Source organism: Ceratina calcarata, unplaced genomic scaffold (assembly GCF_001652005.2).
Source record: "Ceratina calcarata isolate Rehan_Ccalc_2016 unplaced genomic scaffold, ASM165200v1 scaffold48.2, whole genome shotgun sequence".
NCBI lineage: Eukaryota > Metazoa > Arthropoda > Insecta > Hymenoptera > Apidae > Ceratina > Ceratina calcarata.
Window position 1 is genome coordinate 14,475 of NW_017172225.1, and position 27,574 is coordinate 42,048.

Genomic DNA, 27,574 nt, shown 5'->3' on the forward strand with positions numbered 1-27,574 from the left:
GCTCAAGTCAGTTGTTTCTTCCAACTTCGCGCGTGCACACCAAATACCAAAAAGTTTTCTTTGGGTTACTGCTGATTATCATAAGAGTACATGCAAATTTCAAGTCACTATAATTTTTCAAAAAACTCATGAATTGATTTAAAATTTTGCTGGTAGCTTTTTAATAGTAAGAGGAATCTATAATAACAAATTCAACATGTTAGCATTGTTTAAGTGTACATCCTATACATCCTTAAACAGACCAAACGTGTTTAGTTAGCGAGATGTAGAGTAGTTGTGTAGCACTGGTTACGATCTGGAAGGAAATGTTGAAGTTGTGGATAGATGGATGAACGAGGACGAGAATGAGTTGCGTGTATACGTTTCACACAGCATGCAGCTTCTTCCGTGTGCGTGAATCAAGGACAGAATGAAACGCGCTTCTCGGTCGACTGACTTTTCCGAAATGTTTTTCCGGCCAGCAGGAAATGACTGACTCGCCGTTCTATCTCCCCGCGCGGTCTTTTGTCTACGAATCCTTTCTCGCGACGTCGACGAAAGACGATCTGACAAGGCCTAACAAGGATTCTTATAAAAGGTGAGTCAAACACGGTTCCGTCTTTCGAACAATTTTGCGATTCGGCTGTACATTAGTGGAAATTCGCTGGTCGCTAAAAGAGCAAAAATGAAAAATGAAGCGGGAAGGAAGGGCGGAAGAATAATTTAAAACGAGTGATGGAAATCCCGGGGAATCGACGAGGTCGTTTGCAGAGCTTCTTAAATTCCCATTAAGGACGACTGGTGACGACGAAAATGACGGGACGTAGGGGTGTCACGCATGCCACGTCGATGCGGCGTTTAGCATCGAGCTACGTCCGTGGTAAAATAACTTGTTCCGTCGTCAGAACGCACGGGAACTCGTTCTCAGATTATTCTCTCCGCCTTTAAGGATACACCGGATCGTAAAACCTCGCCGACGAGAGAGAGAGAGAGGTAAGTATAATAATCTCCGGGTCCCCGTAATCTTCGCCGTAAGTAAATTCAATTTCATCTTCAAACAATAAAGAATGCACCAGATGAAGTCGCAAACGTTGTATCGACGGACGGTTTCCGGAAAAGCTTTACAGAAATTTGATCGCGCGCCGCGTACCAACGTAAACCTACCCTCTATTTCTTACGCCCCTCGTTTTTGCTATTAGCTAAGTATGCCGTCTCTGGCTTATGTTAAGCTTCGGCAATTATTTGTCATAGTCACCTAAGGCGAAAGTGGTGACAAAAGCGCAGAGGGGAACGGGCCGAGGCCTCGGGATAAGATGTTCTCATCAATTTCACTACCACCGTTCTTCTCATCACTTTTATATTTCAAGTTTTAACCTGCCATGTCTCTGTGACAAAAATATGATTCGGACGTGATGCGAACGTTATTACAAATAATCTCGGTTACGAATATATCCAGTTTGCATCTAGTCGTTTCAAGTCGCCTGATATTCCTGCTCTGATTCTCCGATGGCTTAAAAAGCCCCGGCAGCGCTAATAAGAGCACAGGGAACGATCGACTCCGCGAGAAAACGCAACGAAGCCATTCAGGATCTGCTCGTGAAAATGCTCGGAGCTCGTCCCGAACGACATAATAATCAGCCGGCACCGAAGATTGCGAGGAGCACTCGTTCCCCGACCGCGGGGCAACCCCCTACTCTACCTAACTTATACTTATTATTGCATTATCTCCTTTGGTGTAGAACGATTCCGGCCGGAGAAGCAACCACGAAATGCAGGCCGAGGGGAAAAAGTTCCTCTCGGGGAATCTTGCGAACTATGTACATAATCGCGACCAGCGTAATTGGCAAGGAATTCTTTTGAGTAAAACAGAAAAATGCTCGCGACATTGTACTCAAACGACTGAAACATTTCCTCTGTCCCAGTATATGATTCCGTAGTTCATTATTCGATGGATAATGTCATAACGAAATAAAATGCACTGAGATTTCGGAAAATAAAGTATTTGAGAATGATGTGCAGACGGAACGATGCAACCAGAAATTTTTCCAGAGCATGACGTGGCGACAGTTGAGGACATTTTTCAAGAAGAGTAACAAACAACACAGACTGTGCAGCTTGTTAGCGAACGAGCAACGTCCCTTTTTCGCTCTCTGCTTCTCTCGCACTCTGCGTTCTTGCGATGCTTAAACACGCGGGCAATGATCACGATAATGTCTTCATCTCCTCGCTTTCCGCGAGCGAGTGGATTGCTCGCGCCGCGGATCCCGTCTTCTTATCTCCGGCACTTTTTTCCGATAATAGCGCGTGTAATTCTAGCGGCTGACAAAAAGAACCCCGAGCGGAAGGGGGAAAATTGATACGACAACCTCGTGAAAGGGTTCGCACGAACGACATCGGTGATTTCGGTGGCCCTTGAATTTTTATCGCCGCGTTAATTGCCGGGATCCTCGTAGCCGGTTGAAAATTTGCATTTCACGGCTTGAGGAAGAATTTCTTCGAGAAACGAGAAGAGATCGTGGAACGAGAAACGTTCCGATTTGGGAACGACAGGGAAAATTGGAGCGCGACCCTTGGAATATAATATACGTTGCTAATTTGTAGCGGGGCCAACGTTTCTGACACTTCACTTCCTTCGTGAATGTGCCGCGGAGTTTCCAAGTTCCTTAATGAACCGAGTTCGCGAAAACCATTAATAACCGAGAGCCAAGTACAAGAACGAAAAGAGACAGGAAAGAAAAGAGAAGGATCGACCTCCTTCTCTATCGAGAGTAACTGTCAATTTTCCACGTACACGTGTAACTCAAAGAATCAGCGGAAGTAGCGATGTGACGCGGTGTGAAAAAAAAGAAGATATTCCATCAAAAAGCTGGAACGATCCGCAGAAATCACGGGGAACGAGTAGTAACGTCCAAAGGGGTGGCTGGCAGCTCTAATGCGACGTATCAATATACGTGGGTGCCGGTGATGGGCCAATATCGCATAAGTGGCTCGATTCACCGTCATTTGTTACGTTTTGTTCGGTCTAAGTAATTTAAGAGTCACCCTTTGCTCGCCACCCTTACCAGCCACGAGGACACGGTATAGGAGAGAGAGAGAGAGAGAGAGAGAGAGAGAGAGAGAGAGAGAGAGAGAGAGAAGTCCGGGTGGCTCGGTGGTCGGCGAGCAGGGACGAAGAATCCTTCGAGAGACTGGAAGGAAGGAAGGAAGGGAATGCTCCAGAGGGTGGCTCCGACTGTACTTCGCCACCATTCTTCGGCAAATCGCGGCATATTTGTCAGATTTTTGTTCAAGAACAAAACCTCGACGACTTTTCTTGCGTAGCAAGGGGTTGGGAGTTAAGTGGATTGGTTTCGTCGGAGATCGGCGTGAAACGTTCGAGATCGCGACCGACTTAATTCCGACCTTTCTACCAATCGTTTCACGACTTTCCGATATTTTCTGATTAATTAACAAAGCGAAGATTCATTTTAACGCGAAGTAGTCCTCGCGACGAGTTCTTGAATGAGAATAATGAACGAGGGAAGAGCTTTGCAAATTGGGGTAGAAATTAATAACGGTTGCGTGGACGTCTGAGATAATTTTTGAAGCATGTGAGGATCGTGTTTCGGAGTATGTTAATAAATGAAAATAGCATAATTTCCACTCACCCTTGAATCCCTTTTCCGGGGAGGTTGACTCGGGGTTACTCGTGTCCGCTGTTACGTCCACTTCGTTCTCTAACGGAGTGTCGATCTGAAATCAGACAAACATTCTCTTTTCTCATGCATATTCATGACAATAAGAAACATAAATCGTAGAGATTGCACAGACTTATTATCATTTCTGACTAGTTCGGAAGGATGCCCGGCGAAATGATCTCACAATTATTCATGTCGAGAGGAACTTTTGAAGGAGGGAAAAAGAAACGAGAACCGCGGCGGATTTTAGTAATGCACATAAAGGACCACGTGTGAACAGCTGCCGATGTTCGTACGGGCGTCTTCCCACGCGTCTTCTCGGATCACACGTGGGATCTTTCAGTGTTCCACATGGAACCATGGATCACGTCCATTTAGCCCAGGGAATTAATGCGATTATTTATTTGCTGTTCATCAACGTTCCATTCTCTTTCACCTCCTTTTCTTCTCCTTTTTATTGGAATCATAACCCATACGGAAGGAAACATCTCTACTCATTTACAGTACCACTAAAGATACTATATCACATTTAAGACACATAATACGAGTTTAAAATTTAAAAAAAAAAGATACGTAGACTTTCTTAGTTCTCGCGTAGGTGTAATTATGTCTCTGGAACCCCTTTTTCCCACAGAACTATATATAGCAAGTGTCATCCGATGGCGTGGACACACATGTCTCGTATACCACAGCCACATCTGGTTGCTGTTTCCTCCTAACCGTGGCATCACTTCTGCAATATGATTTATTCTTCAACTTACGAATCCCAGAGATTCCGATGGACTCGATGATCAACCGAAAGATCGAGCAGTGAAAAATCATTGAAGACAGACAGTCGAGAAACTGTTTAGCCGGCGTGGACCGAGATCAGGAATTCACGGTGCATCGCCAGTTCCTCGAAGTTTCTTTCTTTCATCTCCGGAACATTATTCTCGCAGGCCTAACTGCACGGTCCCCGGAGATGGGTGCAGGGGGACCAGGTAAAGAGCGTCTACGAGTGGCCAGGTTTGAAATACTCACCAATATAGTGAGTTCGTTATGAGGCTCGCCCCGACGTGGTATAGCTCATAATTGTAGAGTTGGCTCTCGAGCCGCGTACCTTCAGGCACGCTCTTTCTCCCGACTGACACCTATTGTCTCGCAGGAAAATTCGCTCGTTCGCACAAATATCTACAGATATCTTTCGAAACAATCTGGTTTTGAATATTCAAATCGATCGTTCATGAGAATAGCTCGAAACTGTGTTCCCCTGGTTCGAACATCTTTCGAGGGATACTTGAAACGAAGAGGAACGAGGTTGAAAAACGAGCGAGGAACGGACAAAACATTTCCAGGCCGAGGATGAAAATTATTAGCTCGAGAATGTCTTAATCTTCCGTGCCGGAGCGAAGACTCGCGGTGCACGGGTTAACATAAATTTTTTTCCTGCCGGGCGGAGAAACTCGACGATGCAAGTGGTGCAACGCAAAGTGCATAATGCATACGAGGCCGCGTTAACCGTTGACCACTGTGTTTTTGTTAAAAACTTCCTGCTTCCTCGACACTTTATCAGTCACGAGCTCCACCGCGGACAGCCAGTAATTTGGAGAAAAAATCATTTTCGATCGAATGAAACGATTCCGCAGAATTTCTTGTATAATGAACAGTTCCGTGCTCATCAAGAATTCGTGTCTTAAACTATTCCCAGGCCGTCTTGAGTTATTTATCTGTCTACACCGAAGGGGTGAATCTCACCCCTTGCCTCTAACCGCGTCTTAATACCTACCGTGAAGTAAATAAACCCGCACCCTCTCCACGCTCCAAAATTAAATTAATCCCTTGCAATCCTGTCCCGTGATGATCGCCGCGCATCAAAGACAAGATTATTCTTCGACCCTCGCCAGGTCGATAAAATTCCTATAATATTTCTAACGAACATGGGAACAATGGAAGAGGACCACTCCGTTACACACGGTCCGAAGGGACGGTCCATGGCTAGAAGACGGGGGAAGAGCTCGGCAAAAGAGGACGGAAAACCACGGGAGGACTTAATACGAAGGAAGTTGCCCGGCACGCGGAGCGGCGGAAGACCGCACGGTGTATAAATTCAAAGTAGATTAATATTATCTCCGCGGCTGTCGCGGCGGCAAACTTATGGCGCTAATTCGGCCGACGAATTATTACTCGGCGCTGCCTCCAGTCAACCCCACTGCGTGTTTTGCCAAACCGGGGGTTGCTGTCCTGTCGTTGATAGAAGTCGTACGTGCTCCGGGCGTGCAACGATGTATCCTTAAATATCTAATAATTAGAGCACGCTCAAATCTCAAATATAGCGAAATTCTTTAACCAAGCTATAGAAATTCCACGTGACTTCTCACAACGTTTTGATCTAAGAAGGAATCGCTCTGATCTGAAGAAGGAGAGTACGAGTAAGACATGTACTTAAATATTTAATAGTTATAATCAGAGCGTTGCAAAAATAATTGATTCATCGTCTCAACATTTTCATCGAAAAAGAAATTACTCTAAGCTAAAGCAGGAGAGCATGAAAAATGTCTAATGACAACGTAGATCGTTCGATGAGAAAAAAATTTGCATCGTGTTTCTAATCTGGCGAGGTCTTTTAAGAAAATTAAGATGCTCCCGCATTGTCTCTAACGGAAGCTCGCAGAAGAGAAACGTAGACAACAGCTGTTTAGCATCCTCGATGAAAAAGCCGGGTCGGCAATTATTCAAATTATTCTCAAGGAGGGCCGCGGGTTCGCTGTCTCCTGCCTTTTCATATAACGGGTGCGAACAGAGTGTCGATAGCAATTTCTAGTCCATTTATTTGGAAATTGAGATTTGAAAGGCTAATGAGATACATTTATCTGACCGAATCAATCCGCTCGTAATGGAAAGCGAGAAGAAACGATTGAAAAATGGAGAGCAGTACCGCAAAGGCACAGATTAGAGGAGGAAGAAGCTTTTTGATACCGCGAAGGTGTTATGTACGAAGTGACTGATGAGTTTTCCGGTCGATTGGATAACGGGCGAAGCCAACGCTCGCTCATTTTTGTATCTTCTTCCAACCCTCGGTGTCGCATCGTCCGTCAACGCTGGTCGACCTAAATCTCGACCGAGCCTGATGGATTCCTCACTGCATTGCGGTTTCTTGATAAAACGAATCGACCATTCATTGAACGAATAGTCAGTGGAACGCTCTTTTATCCGGCGTCACAATGGTAAACCGTTAAGTCAAAGAACTCCAATCAATTCCTTTACATGCTGCTTCGAATAAAAATTAGATTGAGAAATTCTACAAGGAACATCGTTTAATTTCACTGTATAAAAACTAGTATAGTTGGAAGTTAAAGTACCTATTTAAGAAGATGCACGAAGTAACGTCGCCTGACGCCTAATATAGAGAAAATGAAGACGAGGATGCCGAAGATCGAGGCAGCGGGGAATCAGAAAGGAGGCACTTTAGGCACGTCGCCTATCAAGAGCCGAACCATGCTTCCGGCAAAACACAAAGGCTGCCTTCATGCCAGCCACCGTCCTTCTCGTCGTCATCCTCGCGCTCTTTGATGACGTCCAAAGTAATCGAGCCTGGCTGGCCACTCTTTCAAGGCTTCGTCTTGTTATCGTCACATTGGGTAAGACGTGTCCGTGTCGAGCTGGATATTTTTTAATTTAATCAACGCCACCGGGACCTCGTTGACAGATGCTGGGAATCATCAACGTCGAGAACAATTTCCTTTCTTAAAGATTAGCTACGGACGCGAATGGGACAGTGTTGATATTGCGGTAAATCCAGCATTAACCGGCGACTTGTAACAATTCGACACCCTTTCCACCCTCCGATTTAGGGTAAGGGAAACAGCCTGGCAAATTGCGGACCGTAAAAGATCGGATTTCAAAGAGGGTGACTTGCGAATTTCGAAAAAGGAAACATCGTGATCGAATCGATGGCAAATAAAATAATTATAACCAAACGTGATTCTAATTGAGTTCATTACGAATGAAAAAGTATTTAATGTAACATTTTCATAAAGGGAAGATTGATCTAAACTCCTTTAATTGCAACGATGAAGAAGCTGTCACACATGAACGGCAAAAACGATGGTAAATGAGGAAGAAGAGAAAGACAAAGAGGCCGAAAGAACGAGGTTGAAAAGGAGCAGGGGAGGATATCAGGGTGAGAGGCAACCCTCGAGGAGACACGTAGATAGTCAGCGGTCTTAGCGTGTCGCTTAGCACCCTATCTGCCGGGATCTTCTCTCCCTGGTCCAACCCCTGTTCGACCCCCCGGGGGCTGCGTTTGTCGTGAGCATTACTCACTTTCTAGACGCCTACTTGCGAACCCCATCGTCGCAGCCGTCCCCGAGGCTCACTGACTACATTAGGGGACAAATCTTCCAGAGGTCGGCCCAGCCAGGAAGGGGGTGGCTCGCCTACTCTCTTCCACGCCGACCGGACACTTTCCCCGAGCAGGACAACGCGTGTAACGTGCGTGGACGAGGAGACGCTCGATAGGCGTGAATCCTTCCCTCAGATTTATAGATTCGCGACCAGCTTCTCGCGATACCAAACGAGGGCTGTTTCTGATTAAACCTTCCCTTTGTCCATAATAACACCGCCAGAGATCGACTACTTGTTCGTGTTTTACTTTCGTTGCAATTAAATAAATTATACAAGTATCCAACGATTGTTAAAGGGATCGTAAATTCCTACGCTATAGCTCCTTCCTGTTAGTTCGTTAAAACATAAATCCCTACCGAGCTGCATACGCAGTAGTCGTTCGAGCCGAGGAAATGACAAGGTAGCTTGTTCTCGTCTTATTTTCAACGTCACTTTACGAGTCACCTAGTGCTCTTGGCTGTGGACGTTACCGAGCAACAAAACTTTGTACAACGTTATATTTAATTACAAATCCTTGCGTTCCATTAGCATAACTCTTATTACTAGACCACTGATTTTTATACAAAATAAAAGATTCACAGTGTGAATAAGAAAAGTGCATTTAAACTTGTGAAGTGCACAATGTTTTTGATGTTCTGTACGTAATTATGTATTAGATGTACGGTTTGTATTTTCTTCTAACTACCGGCAGGTTTAATAAATTTTGAATGGAAAGCGAAAACAACGACCGGTGGGTTGATTCGAGATCCTCGTTAAGGTGTTCCGCGTAACTTGTAGAACAGAAGTTAAAAAGCGACGCGACGGCGTTAAAAAGTCTTCGAGGAATCTATATGAAATCCACGTGTCTGGTATTATCGGCACGCACCCAAGACCACTTGTTCGAGGGAGCAACCTGTAGAGGCTGGCATACCGCACCGGCCGACACGACCACGGTACGAGAAACGAAGCAGGAATTCAGGGTTAGCTGCGTGGCCAAATATAGATCGGAGTGTATGTGGGAACACGTGTACGCGGCCATAAATATCTCCTTTACGTTTCGTGAGTGCAATAAGAGCGGCCGAGCTACAGATGCTCCATGCATAATTGGACGGCCACATTAACCCACTGTCACTCGAATTAATATCATTCCCTTTTCCCTTTTTTACGTTCCCAAGTGCTTTATCGGCGACACTCTTCAAGTACGCTTTTCCGTTTCGCCGTCTGAACCCTACGTCTGACTCCCTCCGAAATATCTGACCTGTTCAGCCACTATCGTCGAATCATCGTTTAATCGGCGCTTTCCATCTATTTCACGGACGAATTCGCGTTTTCCGGGGTCCGAACCGAGATACGTTTGAGAATGCAGCAGCTTCTTATAACTTATTCAGCGTTTGAGGGAAGTTTCGATACCGCGTGGGAGCCGGGTGGGGGTAGGAACGGTGGCGGGCTCATAAATCATGGCATTTTCAGATTTTCTTTTATCAGTGGTATTCTGGCGGTGACCAGCGTTGACCCACGCCCATAAATATCCCCATTAATATTAACTTAGGCTGGAAAGGCGAGAATCGCGAACGTCCGGAACGAGCCGGCAGCAAAAAAAAACAGGGCCAGGGGGTGCGAGGAAAAAATCTCGTATGCCGGGGACGAATCTCATATTGGCCGCAGCTGGGAATTGGCCGATCGAAAAATTCATGGTGAACCGAATTTCCAAAGGGCCATACCCTCGTAAGACTCCAGGGGTGTGAATATTAGTTTCATTCTCCTGTTATTCCAACCATTTCGACGAACTTACGACCGCAGGTCAGTGTAGCAAATAATTTTTGAATTAAATACGAACTACTTCGTAAAGTAAGCACTGACCATGTCAGTCTGCCTCCCGACTCAAAAGCGCCTCGAACCATTATATTAGGAAGATCTCACGTCTTTTCCTTCTAATCTATTGATACGCGCGTCATTAGCGAGGATCTATAATAACCACGCGAGACATAGTTATTATTGACAATTCCCTCGGCTTGAAAGGTGTACCAGCGCGCAACTTTCATCTTATCTCGTCGAATCGTTATTAAGCCATCAAATAACTCGTATTATAAAATTCTTGCTCGCAATTTTTCTCCGCGCTCAGAAGATCGCTGACGCGATATCGGAACATAACCGATGCGCCTCTTAAGCGCACCGAGAAAGAGGAATGTCCCTCATCTCTCTGTTCAACGCGCTCAGAAGCTGAACTCGATGATGATGACGATGCCTTTTAAACCTGCATCGGCTTAATTGATTTATTTCTGAAAGAGTCTAGAAGTCAAGGTACCGGGGTCGCTGATTGGCCGTGAGAGAAAGAAGGAGAGAGGGGGGGCCCATGTCAGACAGGACGATCAGCAGCCTCGGAGGGTCTCTTTCTCCTTCGGAACCCTTTCTTCGATCTTATCCTCGGAAGGCTCGACAATTAAGGATAATAATTACAGTGTTCCCGCTACTGATCTCCGGCTACCGGTCTTTCGACCGATGAAGGAAAAAGAAAAGGAAACCCGCAGCCCGGCTACAATGTCGATTTAGCGGTAACGAAAAGTGGCCGATTAATAATGGCTCAATTTTCACGGGCGTTATAATTAGAATGATTTTGACTTAGATCGAACATTGTAATTAGTCGGCCCGTTTAACCGCGATTCGGTCTCGTAATTGCCACCAGTTTTCTGCCGATCGACCCGATAAGCCATGGCGCCTCTATTTCGTCTCTCCTTTGACGAATCTCGGAGTGAGAAAGTGTATTAATTTTTGTAATGATCGTTCAGCTGCGTAAATCGAATCAAATGATGAATCAGAGCAGCCGTGGAAGAACGAAAGGGAGGAATCCTACGAAACTCGAACGAGGGGAAGGGTGAAACGTACGGAAAGGAGAGAGAAATGTAATGTCCGTTATAAAAGAAGAAGGAGGGAACGGGAGAGAGAGAAAGGAGCGCGTCCAACGCGGACATTCGTCACACGACATCAAACGCGGCTGCCGCCCGTTGGAGACTCGACCGACCGTTTCTAAAGACTCCGGTCGATCAGCAACGAAGAGAGGGTACACAGTGAGGAGGAATCGCAAAAAAATCGGGAAAAATGAGTGGAAGGAGGAAACGACCGAGCGGTCTTTGTAAGCAACTCTGTTGCTCTCCTTGTTAGATCTTCCCTGTCTCCCTCCCCGCTCGATTAATTTCTCGCATGCTCCGGCGTAGGTGCGAGAAATCTTAATCCGTTCTGTGCCCAGAAAATTAAGCATTTTCTTTGACCCAGCCAACGGAACTTCGCCTGCTCAGAAACGAACTGAGAAATTTATGCCTGTTCACGTCTGACGATCAATGAAGAAAGTAATTTCGAGTGATGCACTGCACTGACTGCGATCTCAATAGCAGAAACAGATGAATCTCAGTAAAAGTTTGAAGAAACTACAGAGAAAAAAGTGAAGGGAAGTGATATATAAAACGAGACTAAGTACAAAGGAGAGGTCTATCCAATTCCGATCGTAGTAGACAAAATCGAATCGAAAAAAAGGCGAACGAGGAGAAAAAAGATAAATCGAGATGCAGATAGGTGGTAACGTGTATTGACTTTGTAATCGCGACCTTGAATTATTGCACGAACGATGACGGGGCGATATTTAATGTATCGAAAGACGTTCCGCGGCTGATTCCGCTGCCAAGTCATCCCAGTCACTGTATGTTCCAGGATTCTGAACCGGTAGCTGCCGCGGCCACGCTACCGTCGTTGATCGTTCAATATACGATGCACTGGCAACTATTCCAATAGCCAGCTTGCCTGCTGCCCGGAGGCGAACATCGATTAGAATCATTTTTAAGAGTTCCTCTTCGAAGGACCTTGCCCAGGGCGTTTTACAAAATCTCCTTCGAAATCGGCACCGTGTCTTGTTGACATTAGATTTCTCTATGTCCTCTTTGCTTCAGAATTTTCTAATTCCACGAGCAGGATAGTAATTTCCGCCTAACTAACTGAATTGCATACGACAGAGTCACACAGATTTTACGATCGAAGATTTCGCGAAACTATCAGCCGCCTTTGCGGATGAGCTTCTTGCCAACAACGGATTGGCCCAGTGGTTATCCGCATAACTGTGAACAATTATCTTGGCTACGGATTTTTTAGCCTCGTTACGAGCCGGCATTGCATTGCGTTGCGACCGTTAAAAGTAGCTAGTCGTTCCTTAAAAGGATTTAGCACTGTTGAGAGGACCGACTATAATTATAGTCATCCTCGGAAAATTTACCAACTTTTTCCATTACAGTTTTCAACGAAATTCTTGCGAGCATAATTGTCCTTTTTTCAGAATTTGGAGAATAGACAGGCGGCCGCGGTGAAATAAATTGAATTGAGTCTGAGAGAAAGAGGGAGGACAGAAATTTATCGATCAGGTTACCGTGACGACGGATCTTAAAAAAATCCTCACCGCAGATTACTCTTACACGGATTCCTCGCTATTTTTCCTCCCCCTAACTATTTTTGCCTTTCTAACATAGTTTTCACGGTGTAGAACGAAAAACAGGCTTGTGCCCATGGCTAAAGTACAAACTTAAACCGGACTAAATAATACACGGGCTTTTTCGATCAAATACTCGGCTTCCGGGATTTTAAACGGTCCATTGGGCGCTGACTTCTCGGAAACTGGCTTTTTTGCTTTTTGCCACAAACGAAGAGACTTTCAACACGCCCCTTAGCCAAATCAATACCACAGTATAAGAAAGAACAGTAGGTCCACACTGTCAGAAAGTGTACTAATAATAATTGACTTATGCGCATGACTAAATCTCATAATTTCGAAAAATGCTTCAAATAAAAATTGTAGGTATCGACGTACTCTACAAGAAAGATTCTATGCATTTTTCTTCTAACTCCAGTATTTAACGAGTTAAGAATGATTAATCGGCATTTTATTAGTATTGATAAAATCCGGTCGTTCCTCCGTCGAAACAGCAAACCTTATCTTCTGGTTGCAATAAATGAACATTTCGCAAAATTTGATGGGGTAACAAAATGTCGGAAAAATTAAAATTTCGTTTTTCTCAGAAATTTCAAAAAGTATTTCAAGTAAAAGTTGTAGGTACTGCTGTTACCTACAAGAAAAGTCATGTTACATACAAACTTAGGCATCCTGACGGAGGCTACCATTTAATCTAAGGATCGTAACGTGCAAGTGTGATCCGAGAACGAACGAATTTAGCCGTATGGTTTTTCGTTTTGATTCCATAGAATGTTAACGCGGACCAGCGAGAGCTGGTTTCATAAAATCAGTGAACCGTGAACGAAAGAATGCCGAGGAATGCAGAAATTATTCCGGCGGTCTCGCGTCCCAAACGAACGGGCAGAATTTTTCTTCTCGTCGAGCGGCACGCCGGCGACGCCGGCCAAGGCAAAAACCCGGGCACGTCCGCTGAATTTTTGGCTGAATCTTCGATCCTCGTGGCCCGCGCAAACTGGCATACGTAGGTATATACATATACCAGCTGAAGGTTCGTCGCGAATGCTCAAAGGGACATATGGTGTCCCACGTCTCTCGAGCGCATTCCCTCCCTGACGAATCTCGATCTTGCCTATCAATTTTTTTTAACAACAACTAACTCGTTTTGATCTTCGAGAATTCTGCGTTCAAGCTGCCCAACATTACTGACATCGTTAGAAGATACAAATTTTTTTTAATCAGACAATAAAGATTTTTCAAGGGGGGGATCTCTAGAGGAAATCTTCCGTTCTATAGTAAGAGGCCAATTAACACTTCTAATCTCGGGCGGCGGCGTTCTCCGCTAATCCCAAGACAAAATCGGCGGTGCTCCCGTTATCTTGGACCATTGCTGGCGTTACTTATCCATTGTCTAAGGCTTAAGAGAAACGGTGGCTAGATCTTAAATCTAAATTGCATCTGTTTGTCACTGTCCCCGCACCAGCAACGAACGCATCGTTCTAGCAACAATTAACGCGACGCAAAGGGATATCGGAATTATAAGAAAACACTGACTGAAGTATTTAGTAAAATCTCTAAGAGGAATCCGTCAATTAAGCGTCGTATGTAAAAAGAAGACTCGCTGTTAATCAAATACAGGAAATACTTGATCGCATTTCGGTTTCTTGGTCGACCTTCTTGCGAACGAAACACGTTTATCGAGCGACCGAACCTTCCGAACAATCCTGAGGCGTCTTGTTCGGATGCTTCCACGCGCGGAATGCGATGCCAAGAATAACGGAAAGAGACGGGCTTATGACATGCCTTATTAATGAAAGCACACGGCCTTTGCCAAAGTAATTACCCATAATTACGTTAAACATGTGTGGATTAAAAATCAAAATGATTCCAAAATCTCTCACGTCCGTTGCAATCTCATATTTTCAGAGTTCAACGACACGTGTTCTTCGACACCGTTGAATCATTTTTTATATTATTAACCCTTTGAGTGATCATGTGTAGACTCACCTTTAATGTGAGCAGCGTCCCAGGGAATATACCAAGCGCCGCGAGACTCTGATTGTGATCGGTGAGTTCGTGTTCACCGAGCATCAGATGTTGGTCGTAGGGTCCTGCCCCGCAAATCGGCATCGTCTAGAAAGCAGAACGAGCAAATTCCTTAACACAATCTTCCCGAATAAAAACTCACGCTACCTTCTATCGTTTTTGGTAGCAACGTTCTAACCGTGTCGTTTAGAAACAACCGAACAGACGCGATATTTCTTATCGATCCACCATGTGGCAGAGTATACCAGACTTCTCTTATTCTAAAAGTATGCCAGCACAATTTTTTACTGTCAATCGTAAAAACGACACGTTCTGTGAACGAAAAAAAATTTTTAAATGAAAAAGAAACCGAGGGACCGCGATTTAAAGTTGGTACCGTGAAGGAGTGTACGTCCGAGTAATTGCTTAATTTGTGGAAGCAGTGTTCGAGAAACGGTTTACCCTTCGTTCGTAGGCAGCCTCCGTACTGAGGTGTGTATACACCAGTTTCTGTTTTACGAGCGAACGAAAGAGTCAGGGAGAACGCAGGAAAGAGAATGGGTGAATGTAAAACGCGAAACGTGGAAAGATAGAACTTCCGATTTTTCGATGTCTTATTTATAATATTTGGGAAAGAGTGTTTTGTGACGTCGATGGTTCAGAGAGATGATAGCTTATACCAATGTAAGAAAGTTCTTGGCCTGATCGAGCTCACGGTGACGCGGCAAGAATGTCTCCCCGTAAAATTGATTTTAACCTGAATTCCAAAAATTAGTTCCGATGCACCCATCGATGAATCATCGATTTACCGAGTTTAAAACGAGCCCGAAATTGTTCACTTCGAGTTCCCCGCAATTAATGAAAGATCGACTTTTACCGCTATTTTGTATCAGTTTTCAATGATATTACTCAAACATCGGCAAGAGTGGTTTGAGAGGAAAAAAGGCGCCGAGACTGGTGACACGGAATGTGATAGAAAGTAATATTTACGGTGATTACGAATGAACGATCGGCTCACGAAGCTCACTAGTCATTGTTCCGATTTGCTTGCTTGCTCGCGACTTGCCCGCATTCGACCATGAAATTTGCGCATTTTTGCCGGCGAGTAAAAACCGGACGACTATCATTTTTGCGAACAAATCAGCCACCGGCACCCTTTGCCACTTTTCGAACCGGTATCACCGTCTAATCTCGACGAACCATCGATCACCTCGTGGTCGGGAAAACGATTCGAGAAGGGAGATGCGCTGCCGGTTTAAATTTAAAAGTTTTACTACTGCCGACTGCCAATTATTGCGGTAAAACCGAGAGAAACTCAGTTGTTTTTTGCAACGAAACTTTTGTATGAAAAATTTGTTAGCCCATTGATGGCGAACAAAATCTCGCGATTTTTCTTCATTTAAATGTATTCCAAAAATAATTAAAATACACTATGAACTTTCGAGACTGTGAAAGATTCGAATATTCTCGCCATACAATAAAATGATATGAAAGTATAGCAGTATGGAAAGAGGAAGGCAGGAGGAAAGAGAGTAGTAGAAAGAATTGAACGGCGAGCACAACGGTATGAAAGGAGCAGAGTGGAGCGAAGTGGAGTGGAGTGAAGTGAAGTGAAGTGGAGTGGAGAAGTCGGAGGCCTGTTATTAGCGCGAGGTTTATGCTCTTTCGGCTTTTTGCCGATGGCCTCGGCGAAGAAGAAGGAGATGGCCACAGCCTCGCAATATAAATACGCTTAATAGTTTAAGCACACCGCCGGGACCCGAGCATATGCTAACCAGCCATAACTACGGCTTTACTACTTTCGTCTACCGAACGAACCAGCGAAGAACCTGCTTACAGGGTGTTCGATTTTAGGAGTGAATCTACTCGTTCGTGCCCATGAAACCAACCCCGAAACCGTCATAAAATGAGCGAGTGACGTTATTAAATTTCTTTAAGATCACTGGTATTGTCAGCACTCATCGATTGAGAAATGACCCGTTACGGAATTTGTATATGTCCTCCAATTAAATATGAATAAAACGATGATTAAAAGTCGGAGGTGCACTCACCATTAATTTAAGCTCTTTCAAGGTGATCTTCGAAGAGACTTTCAGCTCATGCGATCCTTTCAAGTTCCGCCTGGTCCTCGACGGCCTCGTGTTCTCTAGTTTCGGCCTCTTCGTAGTCGGCTGCAACAGAATCAAAAAATCTATTTGAATATCGTCAAATTATATACCTACGGGAGTACTCTTTTTGAAATCGTAATTGCTCGATATCATTTTGTAATTCGAAAGGGTGGGCAAAAAGACGAGAAGCGAGGGAAGGCAGGTAGCCTTTAAGGTCGTCCCTTACGTGGAAACGTAATGACGATTATTATCGTGAAACGAATGAGATGGGGCCAATCTCCTTATCGACCGACATCAATCTGAACCGGTAGACCGGTTCCGAGACACTCGATGGTGACTCGGCACGTTTGCCATTAACAACAATCCCTCGTCGTTCTCCGACTGATTCGTCTTCTCGTTTCCCCGATTCTGTTTCATATTTTTTAATCGATCGACGATCGATATTAGTTCGCTCACCTCGGACTCGTTATCCGTCTTCGTGTCTTCTGATTCGTCCACACATTTTATATAAATTGTTGCTCTGTCGTACTTCAGGCTCTCGAGACGCTCTTGTTCCATTCTGGCCAACATGCAAGCTCCGCAGAGGCCTGGAATAGAAAACACGAAATTATTACTAAAAATAGATATCTCAATTAAAGGTGCGTGAAAACGAAAAGTTTCCTTAAAGTCACTAAAGAAGCGATCACGCCGTGGCTAATCTCGAAATTCCTTTAACACCCTTTCGCAAACCACCCTTTGTTAACACCAGGGGTCAGATTACATCGACAGCCGCCCTCGAACATCGAAGTCACAAAGTCATGGAGGAGTCAGAGGAGGAGAAGCTCAAAAGGGTGGAGGAGGCGCGGGTATTTTGACGACGACGCCTGGCTCTCGGTGGCTCTTATCCCGTGTATAATAGATTGCTTACGGTCGGCGAGATTAATACAGTAATTAATAATATACGGTGACCAGAGCCGCGTAAGAACCGGCCATTGTTGCTGGCCGGACAGCGCAAAAACCGGAGCCGAGCCGGCTCCTATCCGAGCGGCTTTCAGGAGCGTTACGTCATGTTCAGACAGTTTCTCGCAAAAGGGGCTGCCGTACAGACCAACCAACCCCTTAACCGAGGAAGGAACGCCCTGACCCCGAATGAATTCGAATGTCCACCACCCCCTCTGCCCGTTCTTCCTCCTAATTACCCAAACCTCTTGACGTCGCATTGTTCTACCTGAACGCCTTCGAGAGCTGGGCCAATTTTACTTTCCTCAACAATCAAATTGTTAAACGCTTCGAGAAGAGTTTTGTTTCAAATGAGATTTATCACGTATGGGAACAAGTAGAATTAGTAGATTATAGTTTATAGGAAGACAGTTTGCAGGAATTACGGAGGGATAGGAGCTACTCCGAGTGAATTCAAATGTCCACCCTTGGACCTCCAATTACAGAGCCGTGCACGATAGGATCGTTTGTTATCGAGTTTAATCGGAAATACGAGGAACCTAAGCTAATCAGGGATGTGTAGGGCTGACTAAGAATCAGCGAACGTCCTGGAACCCCTTTTCCGAGTCTTTCGACCCTCTCATCGACCAAATACATTTTAAAATGTCGAACAAATGTCGAATAACATGTGATAATGAAAGATAGTAAATGTGAATGCGATGACAGATTTCTGATAAAGAAGAGGTAAATGGAACAAGTTTTGAAGCGAAGAATACAAGGAATCGGTTTGGAAATTGTACAGGGGCGTTCTCGAGTAAACAGCGAGTGGGTTTTATTGACTAATAATACACAATAGGGTCCACTGGCTGCCAATAGAGTCGAACACAGTTGCGCGGCTTTCCTCCTCCTGTATTTCCCTAAAGTGCCATCCGAGGGCAGTCAAACTATAAACGGTCGTCGAAGGGGGGCAAAAACTTGTGCGGAATCTCTTGACTTGACTGCGGGGAAGTTTCCATGTCCGATTCCTTCGGATTTTATCGCGCGCGTGGAAACGTCCCGCGCCGAAATCTCTCCTGGGACGGCGAATCGAACTTTTCTTAGAGTTAGCAATGTTCATCGTAATTTCGAGGATATAACGCGATCAACTTTCCAGAAAAGCCTACTTGAAAAAATATTCCTCTTATCCCTGAAATCGGTATTCCTTTACTCGATGAGATGGATGTTCGATAGATTAATTAGGGAATTGAATTATCCTCAATAAAATGTGTAATCAATCACTGATCTAATCAAACTAGAGCGCAGATTTTCGATCACGTTGTCAGCCAATCACGTACGAGCCAATTATAGGATGATCAGCAGATGAGAATAAAAGGGGATCGTAAATGAACACCTGAGTCTTAATGTCCAACAGTGTAAAAACTTGATACGCAAAATGTTGACTGAGTTTTGAGGGACCAGTCCTAAATGCTCGTGGCAAATTTGAGGGAAGAGTCAAAGAAACGCTACGAGGGCAGTAATTTTTATAGAATTCCAGACTAATTAAGGTCGATAAATCAAAAGAACACACGGACAGCCGTGTCGGACTTCCCGCAGGAAGAGCTACTGTGGCACAGAATCGTTTTAATAAGAAAGTAAGACAGTAGGCAAAGACGATGGAGGGAAAAAAAGAGAAAGGACAGAATTAGCGAGGGACGATTGCAGGAAGTTCGTACTGCTGCGTGAAATTGGATGATCGACGAGCTTCCACAAAATCAAATGCGTTTCTGAGAAAATTATGTCTCAAAAATTTGGAATAAAAGCGTTCTAAGAAAACACTTCGTAAAGATTCTTTACATTCTTCGACTAACGTCTATATTCCTATTTAGACGATTTCCTATTTCATTTCAAACGCACGGGTCATTAGGCATACGGCGATGGAAAGAAAAATTATTAGAATTATTGATAAAACATTTTCTGAGAAAATCTGATAGGTCTTCCATCAAAATCGAAGACGCGTTACGCACGACGCGACATTATATTAAAAGGTCCAGAACGAGTTTCATTCACAACTTCGAATTCGCCGCGTGAATGAAAGATTGATGCATCTCGACCCCTTGACGAGGAACAGTCAACCACCCTCGGCTCGAATAAGCTCTCAGTTCCTCCGCGCGCGGCCAGCATATAAATAATGATTTCCCTCGTCCCATAAACAACACGATTTAACATCCACAAACTATTTTACAGCCTGTTCCCTTTGAATAAATTTTTGCATTCATACGTAAAAAATTTAGCGTAGAATCGGTGAATGCAGTGAGAGACGAGAAATTAGGGGAAGAATTTGGCGGTGGAATATGAAGGAGCGCGGTTTCGCGTTTTGGGTGGCTCTAACGATGTCTACCGAAGAAGGAGAAGATCGTCGCCGTAACGATTTCGCTAACGAACGTCTTCGAGCGCCACAACAAAGTCAAGACATAATCCTCTTACACGAGAGAGCTGGTACTGCCGCGTATAATCGGGGCTTAAAAGCGGGAATTACACGCAGCTTTCTGCTCTCGGGAACGAGTACGGCCGTTTCAGGAAAATCGGAAAGACCCAACGTCGCCTAATAGATCCTTGATCGGGGCGTTAATTAAACGAGAACTGCGGCACCCGCTAATTTAAACGAGCATGCGAAGAACCAAACTAAACTGTACGATTAAAGAGGGTTCCGTCGAGGCAAAGAGAGATTGTGTTTGATCAAAATCTGTGAAAGGCAAACTGGGACAGCGGATTGGATCCGAGCGATCTGAACGATTAGACTTCTGGATTAGCGGAGGCTCGTTGCTGTCACGGTGGCCGTTGTCCAGTTAGCAAAAGGGAGAGGAAGGTTCTAAGTGAGCTTTATCCTCGTTTTATCTTGTTTTCCAACCACCCCTCGATCCCGTCCGCGAGAACGTGGCCGGAGGACGAGCATCGGTCATCCAGGCCGCTCCATTTAATCCTGTTGGAAAAGAACCCCCCGTGGAGCGTGGAGACAAGTGGGGGGATATCCTGTAGGATAAGAGAAGGAGCAAGATGAAGGAGAGCCAGGAAACCGGCGGGACGTCGCTAATTCGACCCTTTGAAACTTGACCTGCTCTCCATTTCCACTTTAATTTACGATATTATTTTCTGCACCGAATCATTTTAATTATCCACGACCAATGTCGCGTGTGCGTTCGCCTCATGCATGAGAGACTAGAGAATCGTCAGGTTGGAAACAAGTATAACGAGCGTAGTACGTCGTTTTTAGGGTGAACGAAATTTTCCGTAACATCTACCGCGATTGGGACGTTCTATGGAGGAAGTAAAGTTGCGAATGCATATATTAAGACGTGTCCGGCGCACTTGTCGCAGCGTGGGAGGAGGACTGCTAACAAATGTCCCTCCTGAAGCGTTTGACCCCTGGTTAAGTTGAACCACCCCCCGGGAGGCTAAATCTCGAGTCGACCCCTCCAGGCATTTATAGAAACCCGGGGCTGGTGGTGCAGCGCGCGGTATCCGACCGCATTGCCAGGAAACTAATCAGCAAATTCGTGTTCTAAATCTAAATCGCTGTCCGAATATTAATTCGAGACCGGTCTGTCTCGTAGGTCGTCCGGCAGCCCCCTTTGTCGTAGCGAAACCGGGCCTCCGCCCGGTTTCTCTAGGTTTTGCGCGATACACACCAACCCAGTGCTGTACCTATCCGTGAATCCGCGTCTGATTTGTGGCACCGGCTGGCGCCTAAGCGATATTTACGACTGTCGTTCATGGAATCGAAACACCGTGCTCGCCGCGGCACGGGATCGGTCTTAATTGCATTGAAAAGTCCCCGAGTTCCTGGAAATCGATTTCGAGCCGCGGCCAACGGTCGACTAAAAACGAACGGCTGACTAGACGGGTGGACCTCCCTTCCCGAGGAGACGAACGCTCCTTTTTTGCACCCTCCGATAAATCCATAACTAATAGTAATTAATCGAACCTCCCAATTTCATTATCGAACTACAGAGGTCATCCTTAAAAGGGATTCTATCGGAAGACCGGATATAGTTGGAACAAACAGACGATTTGGCTCGTTTTAAGGATACACGTCTGACCGGAGAAAAGTGAAGCACTTGCGGTGGGGCGGAACAAAAAATCGGGGGTTGCTTTCGGTGACTGATACGGCCCTGACTAACGAGCCTCCGCCGGACGATCGTTCTACTCTTAAAGCCTCGAAGGGTGGTCCGGTCCTCCCTTTCCATCGCGCGTCTTTCCTCGTTTCTTTCTCCGTCGTCCGCGAAGGCACATTAGGCACCGTCCAACCTCGTATCAATCACTCGACAACCCCGTCTTCGGCGCGGCTCCTTCGTCGGACACGGTTGACAGAACCGGAGGTGACGCGATTGAAATCCACCCTCCGGGCATCCCGGTCTTACCAACACGATGACGCGACGCGACTAGAAAACCGGGCAGGGAAACGTTCCTCGTTCTACTTCGTCCGGTTAATCACCGACGATCGACGAATCTAACGAGCTCTCAGAAGGTCAAGTAAAATTCTTATCCCGTGCACCGAGCAGGTGATGACTTAAAATCCTCACAGTGAAGATAGAAATGTACACATCTCATGTCAGTTGCGTCAGTTCGTAATGGAATATTTGTCAACATTTTTGATAGACGATAAGTACTTAGAAAAATATGGGAGGTGAAGATCAAGTGGGACCGCGAGTGCGAAGAAGATCACGGTTTTAACCCTAAACGACATCTCCATCGTGGAGATCCGCAATCCGGGCTGCTGGATGTCCCGGAGACAGGAGAGAGGCTACGAAACGAAACGCCGGGGGCTTTGCAATTCAAATGAGCCCGTGGACGGTTCCCGGAGAGGCAGAGTCTTGACAAATGTCGTTGGAAAAAAAGGCCCGACTATGCTCGGCCAGGAGACGGACAAGACAATGGGATGTTTAAGGGCCTCCGAGTCTCTTGAACGCGAGAGACATGCCGGTACCTCGAGCGCAACGAACGACGTTGAACATCGGTTCGCGAGATCCCCTCGGTGCTACCTCCGGGACCCAATTTGCCTGCCATTTAAACGACAAGGATCAGTCGTTCGACAAAGTGGGCCTTGCGCGTGGCCGTGATTCGACTGCGTAAATCTGTTCGCGGGACCGCGATAGGATCGACACCGAGTCATCTTTTAACGAGAAGAATGATACGACGAAATGCGTGGACTTACGATGCAATATTTTCTTACCAATTCTTTTACAAAGTCCATGAACGAACCTCCGAATAAAAGAAACTGGTTCCTAACGCGGCACACGTTGGCGAGGATCAAGGGCGAGAAACTTTTAGAAGTCCATTTGGACCGGCACCACCTACTCATCTCCCCGCGGCGCTGGTTTTTCTGTCGGTTAATTTTCAGGATACTTCTTAATTATAATGAGACACTTTGGGGTCTGCCAACCGAGGCAGCGAAACAAACGGGGGTAGAGGTATTTATGTAAATCGGCGGCTAATGTCTTCTGGCATTATATTCCTCCTAGAGGGGGACAGTCTCATTGAAAATCCTTGCACGATCCTAACAATACACCGTATTATATAACATCGGTAGAAACCGTTTCAAAATCTATCATAATTAAATCATTCGGACATTGCTACTTGTTAACAAGATAGCTGCAGACAGCAATAAAATCCGCTACAATTTCACCGTAGTAGCCTGTCTACAATTTCCTAGATTAGTTTCGATTGAGTCACAAATCAATTCCAACCGGCTCGGGAGATCCGGTTAAGCACGAATGCGAAAATCGTTTCTAAAGAGAAATGTCTGCCTCAATCAAGCTACAAATAAATCCTAAATACGTGCAGGGATCCGGTTCGAATATCAAGCAGGGTCTAACCATTGACGGACGTGTGAGATTGTGTACAGACAATTAGATCCACCGTGCATTATGAGGGGAAGCAGAAAGAAGGAGCCGCATGGGGAAGCGCTGGTAACCACCTAGGCCAATCGTTTACATAATGACCCACGCGTACGAAAATTAATTACCGATAAGATCGAACGATCCGAGGATGGGACAAAAGAGAAAGTCGTTAATTGCGCGATCGGTCTTCGGATCTCGACATTCTACCAGGAAACTTATACGACTATGATCGCACAGCGATAATAATCATTAAAGGCGACACCATTATTTATTCATCGAATTTTCATCGTAGCATTCGCCGGTTGTAAAAATGAATTTTGTTTACTCGAAATAAAATTGCGATTCAATTAGTTTTCGCTCACCTGGATCCGTCTCGAGGTTGGAATCGTTCCTTCTGATGATGATTGGATAATCGACGTCGTAAAACTGTAACAATTTTGCCCACTCCTCGGCTGTTACCACGGTGTACCTGCAACACGATTTTACAAGCATTTATAATACAGCTTTGACGAAACCAAGCGAATGCTGAAACATGAACCAGTTTCTCCCTCCCAGATAATAAAAACATGGTAACATACGAATTAATTAATTCATAACAAAACCAGAAAAATCGAGAGGAAAGAATAACCTATCGTAATTACTTATTCGATCGTTGCAAGCTTAACATATGTAAACGATCTTCAATCAATTATTTACTTAACAATCGTGGCGTAATGAAACGCATACAGAATTAGCCGGACCGCGATCGAGGCGGGGGCGTAGTAGTATTTCGCAAGGTGGAATTCGCGATTTTCCGACAACGGTGTAGAATCCGTGATGCTTTTTGCCCCGTCTCCCTTAATTATACCGCAAATTAGAAATTTCTTACCGCGCACCGGCTCCAGCTTTTTGCCGTGCAATTGTTCGCCCGATCCTGGCGCGGTTCCTGAAGCTCGTGCGCCGACCCAGGAATATCTCGCGTCGCTATGATCGATAACGCTCGGAAAAATCACGCGAAATACTCGGTCACGAAACGTGTCATTTAATTGTGAGAACGAACAAGCTTCGCGAGGGGAGACGAGAAGAATCGAATCAAAAAGCGAAGACGTGAGACGTCAGAGACCTGAACGTTCGCAAAGACGCGATTCTTTGAAGACACAAAGAGCGAAAATAAGAGCTAGAATCTCATCGTACAAAAAAAATAATTCGATATTAAAAAGTCGTTAAACGATTAAAAGCAATTAAATGGCAATTAATATGGAGCTGTCGGGGCGAGCAATAAAGGCGCGCATTTACGAAGCTAACCATGCTCGGATTGATTCGAGTCTGGACCGATAATTAGTTGCGCGACATTAATTTCGATTCAGCGCAATATGCTGCGCGGTCTCATTTGAATTTTCACGAGGCAAAAACCGCGTGGACGAGCTTGTCGTCTCTCCTCGTGTATTTGCCTAACGCTCGAATAATGGTAGATGCGTCGGGAAGAACAGGAGAAAAAGGGAGGGAATCAGAGAAATCCTGGTCCGAAGAGCGATAAAAAGGCGATAAAGACGAGACACGTATTCGATACTATTTCCCGTTTACGAGCCACTGCTGTCAACTTATAATTTATCCAAAAAAGAAAAAGCTCGTAGAAGCATTTCAATCGTCAAGGAGATTCGGGATCACGAGCGAAATGATTTTTTAACAGTCTGGAGACAGGAGGGATGAACACGAGACCGTCTCGGCTATCTTAAGCAGATAGTGGACAATGGTTTAGCATAATGGTCAGAGGGTAGATTGCCACGTTGGCCCCGGGGCGTGTCGGTGACATTTTCGTGTATCTATCACGTCACGCTAGCTCGGAGGATGGGGAGAGGAAGAACGTAGCGCCAAGTGAGTTTACTTTATAATGCAAGAAAAATGTAGAAACTTGGGGGAAACAGAAAGGACATTGATTTCTACGAAACTGGCATTCAAATGTGTAGCATATGAGAGAAGAATACGTCTCTCTGTTCTCCAGACATCGATCATAAAATCATTCGTACGAATTATAATAAATATTGCTTACAGATCGCTGTAGACGTTTGGTGCGTACAAGAGTCCTTTATGCGGTTCGCAGAGGAGCACAGCATTTCGGATACCGGCGGGCGGCGTTTTCGAATACACCTCGGCGTATCTGAAACAAAAATAAAATGTCAACTCTTGTCAATCACTTAGAAAAATTATTGAAGAACATTTTTTTCACGTAGAATCGACGCCGAAACCAGGAAGTAGCGGCCGTAAAAAATTTCGATCTCCTTTCGACAAATCGTTTTCCCGCCTGGCATTCGCAAATGACAACAGCCACCGGCGCGCGTGATAAATCCCCGGGCATTAAAAATATATTTTCAGTATTATTTTTTCCGAGCACTGTCAGCCAGTTAATCGTTTCGAATAATGCAACCTCCGTCCGTGACACGTCTTTCCCGGGTCGTGGACCAGAAAGACGGCGGAGGAGGAACGCTTCCTTCGGGACGCTTTCCAGGGGGTGGAGATGTGTCGGGGAATTGGGGCTGTGCATCATTTTTCACATACCTACCATGAGGGGGCGGACGGTTTTTGCCGTCTTCCTACCCGTCCACCGTCCTGATAATGCTCTTAAAGACAGATATTCTCCGCGAAACGAACAAGGTACCAGTCGAAATTCAGTTCGAGAAAATCAAAAATTTCCCAAACGAAAATCGGCCACTATTTCTAGTAAAATATTCAATGATCACTCGCCGCTTTCAACGTCGGTCTGATAAAAATTTTACGACTGAATATCGGAAGGAGTACTGAACACGGGTCAGACGAGGAAGAAGCTAGCACGGTGAATGTTCTGAAATCGCTCGGACACCGAGGAAGAGCAAATATCCGTCGCGGAGTATTTAAAAAATGTCGCCAGGCCGGATACCCTCGAGCGGGTCTCGCAGAACCGAATACGCGTATTAATTATGAGCCTTGTTCAAACAGTCGAATGGAGGGATGCACACAGGGTGCGGGGAAAATTGGTCACCCTTATGACCGTCGAACCAGGAACACGTTCTCTCCCTATGTCCCCACCTCCGCGTTTCATTCTCTTCCTCGTTCCTCGCAGACACTGTCCCTTCTTTTTTTTTTTAATTTTATTCCTCGTTCGAGGCTTTGTTTAACTTCTGTCGCGGAATTTTTCCGACCCGCAACGATTATTGCTCCCAGGAGATGAAGAGGAAAACAGGAGTCGGGAACTCCTGATGTCAAGGGTGCGGTTGTTACCACTGCAAAGGGATGGGAAAGGGGACCGCGAGGAAATCGTTTAACTTCTACTACAATATATATGTATATATATATATCTATAAAAAAAAAGAATCATTGCAAATCTTTCAGTTTTTACCTCCTGTTGCATCTTATAACTAAAGAACATTACGTTGTGACGTTTCTCGCGCGATACGATCATATCTTCTGGCTTTAACGTGCAATTTGCAATCAACAAAGTCAATTTGTACCGACACACCAAGGCTGGCTGGGTTTTTGCTTACGGAAAAGTATACTATCATCGTCAAAGGAAAAGCGATTTACCATGCCGCAAGCGGAGGGTTAATACGACCGGCAGCATGAAATTGAAATCGTTCTGTGTCGTTGCGCAGAGTGCAAAGAACATCCACCGAGGTGTTGTTTTCTCTGCGTGGAACGAGAGCAGCTCCGACGCATATAGCGTTGATTAAAGTATCCCAGGGATCGCGTTGTCTCCAGGCTCGTTCGTGCATAGAACAGGATATTACGCACCGGTACTGAATAATGATACCCCGACCACAGTGATCATATAAACCGCAATGATTACGAGAATATCCAAGACGCATCGACATCTCGGCTGGCATGCGGATCACCGAGCGTTGCTCTTTCAGTGAACATCGACTTAATTGGAGACCTATTGTGTTCATCATCTCTAAACACCTCAATGAATGTACTGTGAAAATGAACAAAAAAAGGGAAGTTCGTATTTCTATGTACAAAATCAATTTTGTCGTCGTCGACGTCAAATCGAACAGATACCCCTTTTGAACGTATGCCTCGACTATTTAAGGATGTATTGGCTATACAGTCAATCCTAAAAGTTTACGTACTTTAAAAAAACGGATTTCCTATAATTAAAAAGAAATTAGACGTCGGAAGAACAATGCTAGTAATAAATAGCTACGTGCTAAAAAGTATAGAAGGAAATAT

At 45.1% G+C, this 27,574-nt stretch overlaps 1 protein-coding gene across 1 annotated transcript in view; it reads right to left on the reverse strand.

The window, feature by feature from the left end:
* LOC108627912 (ubiquitin carboxyl-terminal hydrolase 48) overlaps nucleotides 1-27,574 on the reverse strand; it is a 42,003-nt gene that overhangs the window by 2,426 nt on the left and 12,003 nt on the right. The window contains exons 12-17 of the mRNA XM_018029505.2: nucleotides 25,422-25,529; nucleotides 23,755-23,861; nucleotides 17,055-17,185; nucleotides 16,542-16,661; nucleotides 14,473-14,598; nucleotides 3,627-3,711 (exon numbers count right to left, since the gene is read on the reverse strand). Of these exons, the coding sequence (XP_017884994.1) occupies nucleotides 3,627-3,711; nucleotides 14,473-14,598; nucleotides 16,542-16,661; nucleotides 17,055-17,185; nucleotides 23,755-23,861; nucleotides 25,422-25,529 (677 nt within the window). The remainder of the gene's footprint in view (nucleotides 1-3,626; nucleotides 3,712-14,472; nucleotides 14,599-16,541; nucleotides 16,662-17,054; nucleotides 17,186-23,754; nucleotides 23,862-25,421; nucleotides 25,530-27,574) is intronic.